Genomic DNA, 15,859 nt, shown 5'->3' with positions numbered 1-15,859 from the left:
TCCCGGATATAAATGCAAGCATGTAAAGAATAAAACCGAAGATTTTTTCCGAAAAAATGGAAAGTGAAACTAGAAAGGTCAGCATGATGAACACTTCGGAGACAGATCCGGTAACACCCATGGCATGACAGTAAGTGCAGAGTATTTTGACTTACCAAACCAATATTGTAAAACCATGAGATTAGAAAATGCTACAGTTTTTTTTCATTGAGTTGATTGAAAATTAGTGATGAACCAGGGAAATGACTGTGCAAAAACAGCTGATACTGATTCTTAACTGAATATATGTTGTAAAGCTAGACTATCAATTTCTGTTTATGATTTGTGAGATTTATCATATTTGTACCACTGTTTTGACATTCTTCAAAGCAATAATCAATTTAAGCAAAGTTAACATAATGACCTTGACATTTATAATATGTGACCTTTGAAAACTCTCCCCCCCCCCCCCTTTCTCTTCACATACAGGATGTTTTTCTGAGTATGAAACTTTGTCTGGAAGTTCAATTTTTTTTTCATTTAACAGCTTTATATTTAGGATGACCTTGACCATCTTTATCAATATTTCTTTTACCCAAAGAATGATCACATAAAATCTGAAGTCTTCTGAGATTCGAAAATCAGATCAATTAATGACCACATCATTATTTGATTAAACGTTATTTCAATTTTTGTCTTTATAAACATTCATCATTCCCTCTTTCCTAGCCAAAGGTTGGAGTAGAGCAGATCAAAAACCTTGCCTAGTGAGATACGAAACTCCGAATCGAATGCAGTTCTTTGAATTTACAAATCTTTGTATTTCTCCACTATGTTTATGTGGTGAGATTGAAACTATCGAACATTTTTTTCTTCCGTTGTAACAATTTTATAAGAGTGCGAAATAGAACTATTTCTATAATACCTCATCATATAACTGTTGATATATTACTTTATGGTTCACAAAATCTTTCAGAAAGGGAAAGCCAAAATATTTTTTCTTGTAATTCAAAACTTTGTGATTGAAAGTAAAAGATTTTTAAAAACAAATCACTTGATATTTTTTACCACGAAACATTATTCGGTCTCATCTTTGTTCAGTTGAAATTTTATATGTGATGTGGTATGAATAAGTGAGGTTAATTTTTACTTTTTTATATCAAAATTGGAATTTTTGGAGATTTTTCATCAACTTCAATTCCAGCAAACTGTTCACAATCAGTGGCGAATTTAAGGGGGGCGCACCCGGCTCCCCCTAACACTGTCAAAGTTGGTGTTAATCATAGTATCGTCGAGAAAATGTAAAAATGTCAACTCGGGAGACTTCATTTTTACCCTACAAAATCTCTAGAATCCAGAAGCCTCCGGGGGCTTCGCCCCCTGTAACCCCCACCAGGGCTTCGTCCTGGACCCACTGGGGGCCTCAAGGCGGCCCCCAGACCCCCTGCCTACTTTTGCGCCCCCTCTAACTTCAATTCCTAGATCCGCGCCTGACAATATATATATATGCATGCGCGGATCTAGGAGGGGGGGGGGTCGGAGGGGGGGGGGGTCCGGACTTCCCCTGGGATTTGCTGAGTTATTATAAGTTTATACTGAAACAAATGAAATGACTTTGCCCCCCCCCCCGAAAACGTAGACCCCACCACCACCACTACGAAATAGGGTATTTTTCACATTTTGGAAATGGATTTTACGTCAATTTTTGTTTTTGTTTGTTTGTTTGTTTTTTTTTTTTTTGTTTTTTGTTTTTTTTGGTTAGCCAATAAATTTTCTGGGTTTAATACGTATGGGAAGGGAATTTAAGGGGTTAAAAAAAATCCAACCCAAAGATTACATGACAACCACCCCCCCCCCCCCCCCGGGAAAAAAAAATTCCTGGATCTGCGCCTGGTATGAAACGATTTCTTTCTGAGTGTACTATATTAGGTTTCATCTACGTACACGTTCTCTCACTTGTTGAATTTGCAAAAAGAGAGATTAATATAAGCCTTATGGCTTGTTTCCCAATTTTATTGTATTTATTACTAGTGTATTTGTAACTTTGTCAATTTCGTCAATAAAACATTGTTTAAACTACATTATGTCGCTTTGCAGATTTTTGATTTACAAGAAAATCAATTTTTGTTTATTTTTGGTTTTGTTTTATTTATTTTTTATTTCGTTCATTATTGCTTGAGTTTTTGAATTTATTTTTTAAGTAAAGCAAGTGATAATTTAACAGAACAAGTCATTTTGTTGAAAAAGCTGACGAATTCTTCATAAAAATTCTCCTCTTTTAGTAGAGGAACGATGGGTCAAAAAAGAGTACCACTCGCGATTGGAGTGGTTTGGTTGTCAGGTTCACTGTCGCATTACAAATGTTATCAAAAAGACGTGTAGTAAATATTTCACCTATGTTAACCTTCTTTTCAGAAAGTAAAGTCATGTGCTGTACGTAATGCTAATGGAGGATGATGAAAACAAAATAGCCGGAAATAGCCACGACAGTATTTCAGAACTACACAGTGATAATGTCCCGTCTATTCTAATCGAGGTAAGGCAAAGAAATATGCGATATATGACAATGTTTGTTTGTTTATTTTTTCTCATTATTTCCAAAAGATACAAGGTGTATTGTAGTGTGTGCCTTATAAGTAGATTTTCACTTGAAGTATATCGCGAAAGTATTGTGCACAGGCACTTGGGGTATGGACCCCCCCCCCCTTTTTTCCATTTTTTTCCTTTTTAAATCTGGGGTCGAGTCACCCTTTTCCTATTTTTATATTCTAATATGCACTATATATTATCAATGATGTAACTCTTTTGTCTCTATATGCTGTTTTTAAAAATACCGTTTTCGACTGTTTATGTATCAGTCGAAAACGATATATTTAAAAACAGCTCATAGAGACAAAAGAGTTACATTATTGATAACATACAGTGCATATTAGAATATAAAAATAGGAAAAAGGTGACTCGACCCCAGATTTAAAAAGAAAAAAAATGGAAAAGGGGGGGGTCCATACCACAAGTGCCTGTGGTATTGTGGGGGAAATAGAATGATAGTTTCAAAACACATGCAATGTTTCATTCATATAAGATTTATAGTATATTTGCATATCAGTAATACAGGCACACGTACACATGTATTGGAAACAAAACCTAAATTTGTCGGATTTTGCCCTGATCTTGAAGTACTCCGTGGAGTAGATATTGATAAGCAAAGTTAACGGATGAGAAGCTTATGTTGCAAATTACTGACGAAAATATTAAAGTGGAATAAATTAAAGTTGCCTTATATATATGCATTATGAACAGCTAGGTTATAATTTTCACATTCACTCCATATTTTACAACAATACCGGCGAATTACTTGTGCATTTCAAATAAATGCACCCCTTTCCCCCTGAAATGGACACTTTAAACGGTATCTGTCGGAATTCTAATGGGTACCAATTACGCCCCGTTATTAGCAGACCTATTTTTTTTATTCATATGAAGCAGAATTTATTCAAAAACTTATACATGAGAAGAAGAAAGCACATGCTGTGGCCTTCAACTCGACATTTAGATATATCGACGACGTATTATCAATTAATAATAGTTACTTCTATTCATATGTCGACTCGATGTATCCCAGTGAACTTGAAATAAAAGATACCACAGGGTACGATACATCTGTTTCATATTTGGATATTTTACTGGAAAAAAGACGTTAATGGTAACCTAACAACAAAACTTTATGATAAAGGTGATGACTTCAACTTTTCTATCGTCACCTTCCCTTATTTATGTGGCAATATATCCTTATCATCTGCATATGGAGTTAATGTCTCCCAGTTAATTCGATACGCAAGGGCATGTTCTACGTACGAATAATTTCTAAAACGAGGCAATCTATTGACAAACAAGTTGATGAAACAAAGATATCAACAGTCTCGTTTTAAGTCAACATTTAGCAAGTTCTATGGTCTATACAATGACCTCGTCAGCAAATGCAATCCATCATTTAGTCGAATGCTGACTGATGTTTTTCTTACTAATTGTTAGGCCATTATTTACACACTGCATATCTACGAATTTTAATATTTTCTGTTTGCCCGATCATGACAAGGAGCATAAGGTGAGTGTGACCGGTCGACAGGGGATGCTTACTCCTCCATGGCACCTGATCCCACCTCTGGTGTTGTTAGAGGTCTTAATGGACCTATGAACTTCATAACTGTTCGTTATCTCCATAATTTAATAATCAGTATATTTATGGAAATAAAAGCGTGAAAAAATTGCAACCTCCATCAAGGCTGTGTTATTGTTATGACAATATCAGTCTGTTCATGAGGTGTTGAAATAGGTAAATCACATAGCGCGTCTGGTCCCTTTAGCAAAACCTTAAATTTTCGCAGATACTCCTGTTACCGATTTTCTTTTAACACAGAAGGAGGAAAATGTGGTGCCTGACGGTGGATGGGGTTGGTGGGTGGTGCTTGGGAGCTTCTTTTGTCACTTCATCATTGGGGGACTGGAGCGATCATCTGGCCTGCTGTACCTCTATTTTCTAGAGAGGTATAAGCAAACCGCGGCAGCTACTGCATGGGCGACAACCATCCCCTCAGGAATCAGACTCTTACTGGGTATGTACTATCTTGTGGTTTTAGATATTTATGTAATTTATTTTTTTTCGCATTCTTTCGAGGCACAGTTTCGATATTGAAGATTTTCTACATCAATTAAAAGTAACAGACCAGTTGCAGTTTGACAATTTTTAAAGTCCTAAAATAAACACAACATTGGAAGATGGACTGGTACGCCGAGTTAAACAATTTTTATACTCAATGTTACATTAATATATCGAGTAAAATACTATTACAAATCTTTAATAATGTGTGTGTGTTTTCTTTTTACTGCATTGTAGGTCCTTTATGCAGCCTTCTCTGTAACAAGTTCTCCAGTCGGACAGTCGTAATAACTGGATCTCTCATCTTCACTGTGACGCTTATTATTACGGCATATTCTCCATCTTTAATTACTGTCTATGTCTTTTTTGGATTTGTAGGAGGTGCGTCATCAAAGCATGCTAAGAATTTTTCCACTAATTCTGCAATTCGTGCAAAAATACGCTTTTTGTTGATTGAAAATTAATATTGAATGTATTTTGTTAAAGGTTTCGGACGAAGCCTGTCATATGCCCCAGCCGTAACTATGGTGGGAACTTACTTCAACAAGAGAAGGGGGATTGCAATTGGTATAGCCACTTCTGGGGTGGGATTCGGATCGTTTGTCGTTCCAGCTATTGTTGAGCTAGCATTCCATTTCTACCTTTTTACTGGGGGATTTTATATTCTGGCTTGTTTTGCGGTCAATTTGTGTGTCTGCGGTATGCTGTTTAGACCTCTGGAGAAACAAAGAAAACTTATGGCTTTTGACAAAAGGCAAGAAACACACAGTTGGCCTTTTTTACTTATTTCAAAATTTCATGAACAATTTTTCCATGCAAAGAGACCTGAAATGCTTCAGGGCCTAATTTCAAACATTTTTGTGACTTTTTAAAAAAAATTTACAAAAAAATTGTTTAATTTAAATTAAATGTATTTAAAAAAAAATCTGCATGAATGTGAATTATTCAGTTAGGCTTAACCGTGCATAGTACATTCCTAAACAATCATTGAACATAAAAAGGTACGGTTTGCTTTGACCATTTATACGCTCTGCATGGTCTTGCTGAGCACAAAGATAGGGCTGCTTAACATATACGTGTATGTTACATTTACAGGAGAAAAAGTATTAAAGATGGTGCTGAAGTTCCACTAAAAGACACAAAAACATTTATATCTCATGACAGTCTAAATGAACATTCCAAGGACACCAGTACTAAAGTGGAATTATCAAACGATGAAAAGATGGTTCTCAGAGAAACAGAGGACGAAACGGGGGTCGTCACAGACAGTAAATTTATAGGAATAACAGAGAGAGAATCACCATTTCCTGATAATCCAAGGGAAAGGGAAGCATTTCAAAACGGATCCGTGAAAAATGGGGAAAGAAACAGAAAATGTGGGTGTTGTGGTTTCTTTAAAACAGGAGCAAAGTCTTCAGGACCGAAGAAGAAATATCTAGAACTTTCACTGTTGAAGGATTACCGCTTTTTGTGTTTTTGTATAGCTATTATGTTGTTTACTCTCGCCTTCCAGTCCGCCTTCGTGTTCCTGCCGGCTTATGGCAAACAAATAGGAACCACTGACATGGAGGCGGCCTATTTAGTTATCATAACTGGTGTATTTGACGGAGTGGCAAGACTTATATCAGGAACGGTTCTAGATTTGAAGAACGTAAAAAGATTCCGTGTATATGTATACAACACCGTCATGTTTCTAGTGGGAGGGATGTCTTTTGTGATCCCCTTTACTCGGTCCTACAGCCAGCTGTGTGTGGTGTGTGGGGTATATGGACTACTTATAGGTACCTACATTTCTCAGAAATCGGTCATCCTAGTTGACCTGCTAGGGGCAGAAAAACTAGTCAACTCATTTGGACTTCTGATTGCCTTTCAAGGTGTGGGGATGCTCGTAGGTCCACCTTTCGCAGGTAATTAAATATTTGTAATAAACTTCATTATTTGTCGTAGATTAAGTGTTAGTGCAAAACATATTTTCCAGCTGAAATTTCCTGAATTCTCTCAGCTGAAATTTCCTGAATTCTAGACCAGGCACATAATAAAGACTAATAGAATAATATAAATATTTCTTTTATTTCCAGGTTTTCTAAAAGATATTGACGGACGATATGAAAACGCTTTTTACGTTGGAGGTAGTGCCATGTTAATGGGCGCGGTCGTTTTATTGATATCGAACATTCGCCACTTAACTATGTCTAGGAATAAAAAACAATGAAAGTAATAAATAAGCTTACAGTTCACCTTATCCAAAGGCCTAAGTGAGTGTTTCTGACCGAAGAGTGTCCTGCGTCCGTTTATCTGTATGTCGTGTATTGTTGGTTGTATGCACACTTTTCATATTTTCTACTACTATTTTAGAACCACTAAGCCAATTTTAACCAAACTTGGGACACGGCATTCTTCTGTGATGACTCAGTCCAAACGAATGCCAAACCCCTTTTCAAGGCGAAGTAGTGTAGGTTTATATCATTTAATTTTTTTTTTAAAGAGTACATATGTTAAGATACTAGTAAAACTTTTATGAGTCTAGAGGGGTCAATTTATAAAGGAATATACAGACTTTTTTTTTTTTTAATCTCCTCTAGAATATCAACACCTATACGTGTAGGCCACAAATAGTCGTATTAATGTTCGAGCATCTCCGTTTAGTGGAGATTCAAGTTTGTAGACAGTAGATACAAATTATGACGTCTGAGGATAGGTTTGAGATTGAGTGAGAGTCCAAGATTTATATAATATTATATAAACCTCCTCAAAATGAACAAGGCCACAGTTGGTAAACTTATCATCAAACCTCAATATACATGTGCTATAAATTATTCTTTTAATCATATTTGTCAGGAAGGGAAAGGGTAACTCACGTGAGTGTTGTGGACAATTATGTGTTATGATTATTAAAATTGATATATATTCAAGGAATAAATCCCGCGTCGGAGGAATTGTTGGAGAATAATAGTATACCCCGACAGTCGAGATTTTGTTGGCAAATAAAAACTGAGCCCGATCGGCGTGGTTTTTATTTAGATTGATACGATGATTAATTAATTTACACATGTTATACATGTATACTTACACCTGTAAATATGTTTCTTATAAATACGTTATAAGATTTACGAAGAGAATTTTTTTAATTATATGTTTCCAATTTTGTAAATATGTATTTTATTGGTTTTAGATACATGTATTTTGACAAATCTTGTGCAATGTTTACTTTCCATGGCTACTTCTAAAAGTTTATTTATAAGAACCTTAGTTAAATCAGCAGGTATTCTTATAAAACGTGCTAGAGTGTATTATTATATATACATAAACTTGTACAGTGCGCATGTATTTTAAACTATTCACTATTCGAAGTACCTGGGTATAAGTAATTCTTTTACCAAGGTGGTTTGATAGACGTACACAAATCTCAAAATTACGTTGGTATTACGTTATGTGTATTAAAAATAATATGATGTAAATGATTTTTTTTTCGCCAAATAAAATTGTTAGAACTTCGTTGTCATTCTCCTTTATATTGTTGTCCCCTGCTTTCGGAAAAAAAAAAAAAAAAAAAAAACAAGATGTGTTTGTGAAACACTGATGCCCCCGTATGGCAGTTTATGGCGAAGGTTAAAATTTCTCAAATGCAATTCAAACTCCAAGGTCAAGAGATCCGAAATGTTGTTACCCAAAAAAGGGACCTGTGTCAATGGATATACCTGGTAAATATGAAAGCCCAAGCACCAACCATTCAAATCAAAAGTTATGGTCAAGTTAATATTTTCTAAAGTGGGTCAAACTCCAAGGTCAAGGGGTCAAAATAAATGGTATGCAGGTGAAGACCTTGTCAATAAGAAATACACATGCAAAATTTAAATGCCCTAGCAGCAACTCTTCAAAAGTTATGGCGAAGGTTAAGGTTTTTCAAAAGTAGGTCAAAATGTCAAAATTATTGGTATCCCAAGAAAGTCCTTGTCACAAGGAATACACCTGTGAAGTTTGAAATTCCTAGTACTAACCGTTCAAAAGTTATGGCCAAGGTTAACGTTTTTTAAAAGTGGGTCAAACTCTAAGGTCGAGGTAAAAAATAATTACATCCATGGAAAGGTCACAATGAATACACATGTGAAGTATGAAAGTCCTAGCACCAACTGTTCAAAAGTTACGGCCAAGGTTAAATTTTTGCAAAAGTGGGTCAAACTCCAAGGTCAAGAGGTCAAATATGTTGGTACCCAAGGGAAGGTTTTGTCACAAGGAATACATGTGAAATATGAAAGCTATAGTTCCAACCAGTTAAAAGTTATGGGCAATGTTAAAGTTTTTGTGGACAGACAGACGGACGGACAGGGCAAAAACTATATACCCCGAATCTTCGATTACAGGGGCATAAAAAGGTGTGTGTGTGTGTGTGTGTGTTAATTTTGTTCTGTCTGTCCGTCCCTATGTACTGCAGAAAGTAGTTTTCAAATGATATTTTTTGTTCTCTTTGAGCTTTTTTGAGATCAAAATATGAATTTTTCTGTACATGTAAATAAACATGTATATATTTCATGTATTTCACATTTTTTTAAGAGGAGATACATGAAGAAGCGAACACTTGAGGGCGATAAAGCAAGTGGGCACACTTATATACACACATACACTTTCATATAAACAGAATCCCTATTGCAGAAATATTGGTAACCGATGACCTTAGAACTATCGCATAAATATCCTTACAAGATTTTTTTAAATATACGTTTAAAGTATATACAAAGGCAGAATTACTTAAAAGAATTTTTCCGCGTTTTCTGGAGCTAAGATAAGATCCATCTGGCATATTTTACCGTGCAGTTGGACAGGTGCTCTAAGTAGGGCGAAGTTGTAGGATTTTATCGGATTGGCGAATTTTTAAGTCAGTGGCCAGCTTAAGGCAATGTTGACAAATCGTTGACAGAATTTATGTTCTTGTCAGCTTAACAAAGACATGATGTCCAAATAAATAGAACCTTTTGTGATGCTAAAGGTATAGAGTTCAGGCACCCGGTATTAAGATTATTAGTGAAACTGCTAGGCGTAACAAGAGAATTTTTTTTCTGTGTTATCGCTTTTTATATCTACAAAATGTAAATTCATTTTATGTACAATTCATGGGTAGCAGTTTTTGATTGCTCTATTTGTTTCACGTGCAGACGTGGTTAAGAAGTATAGAGAGTTTCGATCTCAAATTTCAAGAAATTTTTAATAAATGGATGCTGAAGACCAACAATTTGTTTTGCAACAAGATGAGGACGAGATATCTACAATATCTGATGGCAACTCGACACTTTGCACCATGTGTGTTGAAGAACCCGATTCAACGGCTGTTTCATATTGTGATGAATGTCAAGAAAACTTGTGTGAAATGTGTGCATTTTTTCATGGGAGGCAAAAAACAACTCAAAATCATCAGCTAACAGGCATTGAAAATTCAAGAACATTGGAAATAAGATATCTTCTGCCAGATCTAGAAGGTGAAAAAATGGATAATGGTAAGATGGATGATTTACTTGTAAAACACATCTCCGAAGAAATGGATTTTAAAGGACTGTTGTTTGATCGTCTGTTACAACGGTGTGATGATGTAAAAATGGAAACAAATCTTCATTCTCAGGACATTTCAACTGAAATTAATTCTCATTTTGACAAATACATTGAATCTTTGGAGAAACACAGGACTGAACTTCTGAAGCAGACGAGAGAAATGTCTATGAAGCACACAGAATTTATTGCAAGTCAACAATTGGTTCTCTCGAGCTTACAAGAAAATGTTGAAGAAGTTAAGAAAATACTGAAAACAATGACCCCGGGGGTAGATGAGAACAGTGGGGACTGGAATAGATTGTCCAAGCTTCTGATGACAATACGACAAGCCAAAGTTCACGTGACATCTCTAGAAACAAAATTCTGTCCGGAGGCTGATGGTCCCATCATTGGCCAATACCAGTTCTACGGCCAAATATTCAGCGGACACTTGTGTCCAGCGAAATGCTACTTAGACTATTCTGGTAAGTTTTATGTTTAAATTTGTGCACGGTACAGTACATTCAGATACAATTTTTTGTTGTACATACCAGAATATTTATCTTGAAACTACTCTCTAACAAAAGAAAATGGAAGAAAATGTCATATACTACTGAACATGTAGTTAGAATTTGGTTGTTCTATTGTTTGAGGGTGTGTCGGTTTCCATCCTGACAATACTTGCTAATGTACTACATGCTTAATAAATGTTAAGTTTATTTTTCATAAAAAAAATGCACTGATCTTTTTCTTTTAGGGTTAGAGACGGCAAGGGTCAGACAGAAAGCATTAGCCATACTTCATACTTTACAACAGGAAGGAAAATTGTTTCCCTGCCAGGCGAAAGTCCGGGTTAAAATAATAGAACCATCAGGATCTGTTTGGTAAATAATTAACCAAACAAGGTTCACTATGTACACATACAAATAAAAATTTAGATAAAAAAGTATCTTAACCATGCTTGTTTAATTTTTACAAAAGTAAACCAAAAGAAGTAAGAAACAACATGGATGGAACTTGGACGATAGAGCTTTTACCATACGAAACTGGAAAACATGTGCTCTACATCACAGTTGATGGAAAGCCCATTAAAGTATGTTAATTTGTCTTTTCCAAGATCAGTGGTTTATTGGTAAAGAAATGTTTGTATATATACAGTAAATGATCATTATCAGGAGAGTTGAATATTTTGTTTTCAGACAAAATCTGTGGTTTTCCACGTGAAGCACAGTTGGCGAGAACACATCGGCAGATGGCATTGTTGTTCCGTCTGCTCCGGAGACATGAAGAATGATGAACCGTGTACATACGGATCTTCTTTAACAGGTTTATCATCTGCTTTATTCTTTCTTTTTTTTTAAATTGGTTAATTAGATCAAAATGTTTTACATAAATTTCATTAATCTGCATATTTCAGGCGATTACTGTTGCAGTCATGATTCTATCATCCACCCTGGGGGTCCACATTGGACATGCTGTGGTAAACTGACGAAACACTCCGAATGTGATACACGTACCCGGAGAAAAAGACTAAATCCGACTAATTCATACACCAGACCACGGTCAAAATGCAGTTTTGATCTCGGTCTTATGAACTCTGTTATCAAGGAAGTTACTTTGTAAATGTTCGCAATACTATACATTTATAAACAGGGTCCGATATCTTTTTGACAGGTCTTATATCCCACTCAGCGGTCCAACATCGACTTCTGGGCCGCTCAGTAATAATTGGAATTATAGATCTTTTTTTAGTACAGATTTATATAGGAAACGATTTTTACAGGTACAACAGTGAGTATAATAACCGTGGGTCTCGACATTAGCCTAGACAAAAATAGTTTCTGCACTACATTTGAATTAAGCACAGGGTTAGACAAGTTCGAAATTTCTTTCAATACGGGCCATTAAGAAGCAATTTCTTCGGTGTGGGGGGGGGGGGGCACAACCTAACAGAAATTCTTGACAAGCCAAGAAAAGAGTCATCATTATTTTTGTTTTCTAGTGTATAACAAATATAGTCAACCCTCGTTATCTCGAACTCGATGGGACCGATATAAAACTTCGAGATATCCGAGAGTTCGAGATATCGAGGGTAAAATACTTAAGAAATACGTGGTTAGGACTTCTCAATCACTTTGCCATATCTATGGTATTCGAGATATCCGTGTTTGAGATACCGAAGTTCAACTGTAATGACAAACTAGTTGAGAGGGCACAAGTGTGAATTAGTCTTGTTTTCTGATGTAAAGTATGCATGAAATGGCGTTCATACAGAATTGTTATGACACACTAAAACCACTGTCACTGAAGCAGATCTAGACGTTTACAAAGTGGAGATTTGCATTAATTTTGTATTTGATAAATGATGAACTGTGTATATGTATATTTATTAAAGCAATGTGTAAGCACAACATAATGAATATATTGGTAATTTATTAACGAAAGATGAATAATGTTCTCAACAATAAAACCAATTATTTTACATGATTAGTGTCATTTGTTTCTTCTTTGGATTGACAGTTTTGCTGATGCACTTCCGGTTTGGCGGCCATGGATCTCTTAGAAATACTCTTTCTATGGTGCTCGCATAAAAGGTTGATATCTGGCAAAGGTGTTGAAAATGTATCCATGAATGTCTCTGTCGAATTCTCTTTTTTCCCCTACAGAATAAGTACATTAGGTTTACAAAATTTAAATAGAGCGTCAATTGCGGGAAGTTTAATTTTATTTCTGTTTTTAGATCGTGACAGTAACAACAAAACCCGGAAATTTAGCTTAGCACGTGCACATTTTTTTACTGGGTACATGTAGATCCTTTAATCCAACGAAGTATAGTATAATAATAGATATATACTAACCAAATTTTCACTGTTTTATTTGGAATACAATATAGAGTATGTATACCGGGTAATTGTCTTTCTGATATTTTTTTAACCCCCCCCCCCATCCCCCATTGCACGCCATCTTCACAAGCAAAAAGTTTTCATTCATTCCCGTACCCCTGGCCCTAAAATGGGAATAGATATACAAACCTGTGTCTTGCGATAATGTCGCATAATGATTACATTTAAATATGAAATACATGTATACCTTTTTTGGAATTCTGAGAAGTCGTTTCCTTCTAACGAACCTTACACCAACGATGCCTGTTACGGTGATGAAGAGAATGGCCCCCATGATAGCAAACAGTACCCCCGCGCTCCACTGACACTCGTCAGAGTAGTCCCCACAGTTATTGATACCATCACACTGGAGGAGGGAGGAGATACACCGCCCATTCCTACACTTAAACTCCTCATCCTCCTCACAAGGCGCTGTAATTCATTGCAAAGGTAATGGTTAGAACTAGGGCTGGGACGATATATCGAGATATCGATAATATCGATTCAATGTGAGGATGATACGCATATCGATACATATGAAGAAATATCGAAATATCGCAGAAAAATTTCTGACTTATGTTTTTTCTTTGTTTGCTTAATATTTTGGATTAGATATATAAAATAAATATGCAGAATATAAATATAAATATGAAATACATAATAATAAACCCCACTTGTGTAAAATAATTTTGTTTTACAACAGATATACAACTTCTTTGAATAAATTATTCTCATTTGTGAAGAAATATTTTGTTCATTTCAATACAAAATTTTTTTTTATAACTAATTCAACATATCGTGATACATATCGTATCGTGGCTCAAATATCGTGATACGTATCGATATAGAAAATGTTGTATCGTCCCAGCCCTAGTTAGAACAACCTTGAAACTGTTAAAGTTATATTCAACTCAAGAAAGCATTACTACCAAAAGTTATACGAAACACTCACAAAAAATAAAATACAATATATTGCATCACACATATACAATAATGATTTTGTACCTTTTCGGAAAGTAGTGAGAATAATTTCAAAACCATCTCTGACGTCATAAAAGTCGCTGCGAAACGCCATCAAGATCTTGTTACCTTTTGAAACATAGGAGCCTGGCGGTCTCTCTTTCCCGCATATTCTGGACGGTAACCCTAAAAAATAACATTAAACATTGTATGTTTATTGGCAAAAACATTTTGAAAACAACAATCATGAATATTTATAAACATATTGTACTTCGGTGTGTAGAAATATGACACATTAATTTCTCCTTCGATCTGCAATTCCAAAACCCATTCTTGATGAGTAATGGGCATGTCATACATTTATCCGTACATGTAATAAAATTAAATTTCATCAACTTTCGTTTAGTGAATGAATTACATTGTAATTTTTCTGTACAACAGAGTGTTCGGTATCTGACCTTTAACGATGGGATGGGATGTAGTGTTGCCATCAAATATTTGTAGGTTATCATCGTCACACAGAGGTTCAAACTCGATATCCAACCGCTTAAACACAATGATGAAGCGATAGGACTCCATTGTCTCAAATATTAGTTGACAGTTAGAGTTGATTGCGTAATTCTTTCGGAAGGTCTGTCGAATGTTTGCCATGTGGAAAATCCGTCCATCCATTTTTATTGTTCTGCCACATTCCTCGTCCATTGCATCTGAAAATCAAAATGTGTATCAAGCATTTGAAAGAACCACGGGTAGATCCAGGAATTTACTTGAGAATTGGCGGGGGGGGGGGGGGTCCCAAATGATGAGGGTATAAAAATCCATTTAAATGTTCCTTCTTGCAGGGAAAACTTGGATTTCTTTCCAGAACCACAAAAGGGAGATTGCAGTTATCACACAGTAAAAATCATTTGTATGTACAACTGTATAGTACATTAAAATTAAAAAACAAATGGTCAACTTACATTTCTTTCCACACAGTACTTTTGGTAAACTAAGAAGGTAGACAATTGCACTCAGGAAAACCACTCCCTGGTTTACTAAATTCATATTCTGTAAAAATTGAAATATCTCAACAAGTACATATTAATTTCACTAATTAATCAAAAGATATATTACACACTTGCCTAGATATAAAATACGTATTTCCGGAGACATGTGCAGTCGACCCTCTCACTGGTCAAATGGGTTTTTGTTTCACGAACGGAGCTTTTTGACAGGGTTATTTGTATCTTTCTCCGACCCTCGGAAACATAGCGATAGTGTGTACTGCTTTTTGACAATCATTCAATAGTCTGAGTTAAGTCGTAAACAACCTGGTGGTCAACAGAAAAACTTTCGATCGAAAATTATTGAAAAAGAACTTAACATAGTAACACGTGTTAGGATTAAGATTCTCGGTAAAGACAATGCGTCAACTTAATTGTCAAAAACACGCCATTTGTGTAACAATAACATGTTAGATATTTCCAATCATGTAAAGTCCCTGTCATACACATAATTAGAGCTAATGGGGACTTGACGTGCAAATATTGCAACGAATGTTTGATACTTGGTGATTACGAGGTTATGTAGGATATTTACAAGAAACTGCAGTAATTTAGGGGCAAAGGAATGGATATTGCTATAGTGGTGGATTTAACATTTAAATTCTCTTTGTGAAATTGTAAACTTTAGTTTCCAGGTGTTATCTCTAAAAGTTCTTCAGCTTTAAATGAATTTTCATAACGCTCTTTGACTTACAGAAGGTCCAAACTGAGTGTGCAGTCAAAAGCCAAAGTCAGAAATTTCTATTTGATATTTAGCAAAGAAACTAAGAGTGTTGAATCTCTCTAACTTAAAAATTTAGGTGAAAGATAAGGTC

The 15,859-nt window shown here is 35.5% G+C and overlaps 4 protein-coding genes across 5 annotated transcripts in view; 3 read left to right on the top strand and 1 right to left on the bottom strand.

Moving 5' to 3' along the window:
* The window catches only part of LOC133197422 (ribonuclease 3-like), a 141,340-nt gene that overhangs the window by 98,186 nt on the left and 27,295 nt on the right, over window positions 1-15,859 (top strand). The gene's annotated exons all lie outside the window — the stretch shown is intronic.
* On the top strand, window positions 119-8,131 carry LOC133197418 (monocarboxylate transporter 14-like). The gene is made up of 7 exons (XM_061333441.1): window positions 119-134; window positions 2,265-2,515; window positions 4,397-4,592; window positions 4,874-5,017; window positions 5,123-5,390; window positions 5,732-6,543; window positions 6,715-8,131. The coding sequence occupies exons 2-7, from the start codon at window positions 2,420-2,422 to the stop codon at window positions 6,846-6,848; spliced, it is 1,650 nt and encodes a 549-aa protein (XP_061189425.1). The 5' UTR covers window positions 119-134; window positions 2,265-2,419; the 3' UTR covers window positions 6,849-8,131.
* On the top strand, window positions 9,820-12,063 carry LOC133196461 (E3 ubiquitin-protein ligase TRIM45-like). Of its 2 annotated transcripts, XM_061332354.1 has the most exons (5): window positions 9,821-10,641; window positions 10,914-11,040; window positions 11,138-11,249; window positions 11,356-11,482; window positions 11,574-12,063. In XM_061332354.1, the coding sequence occupies exons 1-5, from the start codon at window positions 9,843-9,845 to the stop codon at window positions 11,777-11,779; spliced, it is 1,371 nt and encodes a 456-aa protein (XP_061188338.1). In that variant the 5' UTR covers window positions 9,821-9,842; the 3' UTR covers window positions 11,780-12,063. The 2 variants fall into 2 exon arrangements, with proteins under 2 accessions (XP_061188339.1, XP_061188338.1); XM_061332355.1 differs by lacking the exon at window positions 11,356-11,482 and having other exon boundaries at window positions 9,820-10,641; window positions 11,574-11,699.
* On the bottom strand, window positions 12,646-15,045 carry LOC133196875 (uncharacterized; the record flags this gene model as incomplete). Its single annotated transcript, XM_061332723.1, has 5 exons — window positions 14,961-15,045; window positions 14,457-14,705; window positions 14,044-14,184; window positions 13,247-13,470; window positions 12,646-12,816 (listed from the first exon to the last, which is right to left on the bottom strand). Coding segments are annotated over exons 1-5 (870 nt in total), but the record flags the coding sequence as incomplete, so codon positions are not given.

This window comes from Saccostrea echinata, unplaced genomic scaffold (genome assembly GCF_033153115.1).
Source record: "Saccostrea echinata isolate AGI-Se365-2 ecotype Australia unplaced genomic scaffold, CSIRO_AGI_Sech_v1 ptg000030l, whole genome shotgun sequence".
In the NCBI taxonomy this organism is placed as follows: domain Eukaryota; kingdom Metazoa; phylum Mollusca; class Bivalvia; order Ostreida; family Ostreidae; genus Saccostrea; species Saccostrea echinata.
This window is presented reverse-complemented; position numbering and strand designations above follow the sequence as displayed.

What these genes read in the sequence shown, in the direction of transcription:
- LOC133197418 (XM_061333441.1), top strand. Translation starts at nt 2,420, where the DNA reads ATGCTAATGGAGGATGATGAAAACAAAATAGCCGGAAATAGCCACGAC. An exon ending in AGGAATCAGACTCTTACTGG is followed by an intron (nt 4,593 to 4,873) that starts GTATGTACTATC and finishes ACTGCATTGTAG; the next exon opens with GTCCTTTATGCAGCCTTCTC. An exon ending in CGTAGGTCCACCTTTCGCAG is followed by an intron (nt 6,544 to 6,714) that starts GTAATTAAATAT and finishes TTTTATTTCCAG; the next exon opens with GTTTTCTAAAAGATATTGAC.
- LOC133196461 (XM_061332354.1), top strand. Translation starts at nt 9,843, where the DNA reads ATGGATGCTGAAGACCAACAATTTGTTTTGCAACAAGATGAGGACGAG. An exon ending in ATGCTACTTAGACTATTCTG is followed by an intron (nt 10,642 to 10,913) that starts GTAAGTTTTATG and finishes TTTTTCTTTTAG; the next exon opens with GGTTAGAGACGGCAAGGGTC. An exon ending in TTGATGGAAAGCCCATTAAA is followed by an intron (nt 11,250 to 11,355) that starts GTATGTTAATTT and finishes TTTTGTTTTCAG; the next exon opens with ACAAAATCTGTGGTTTTCCA.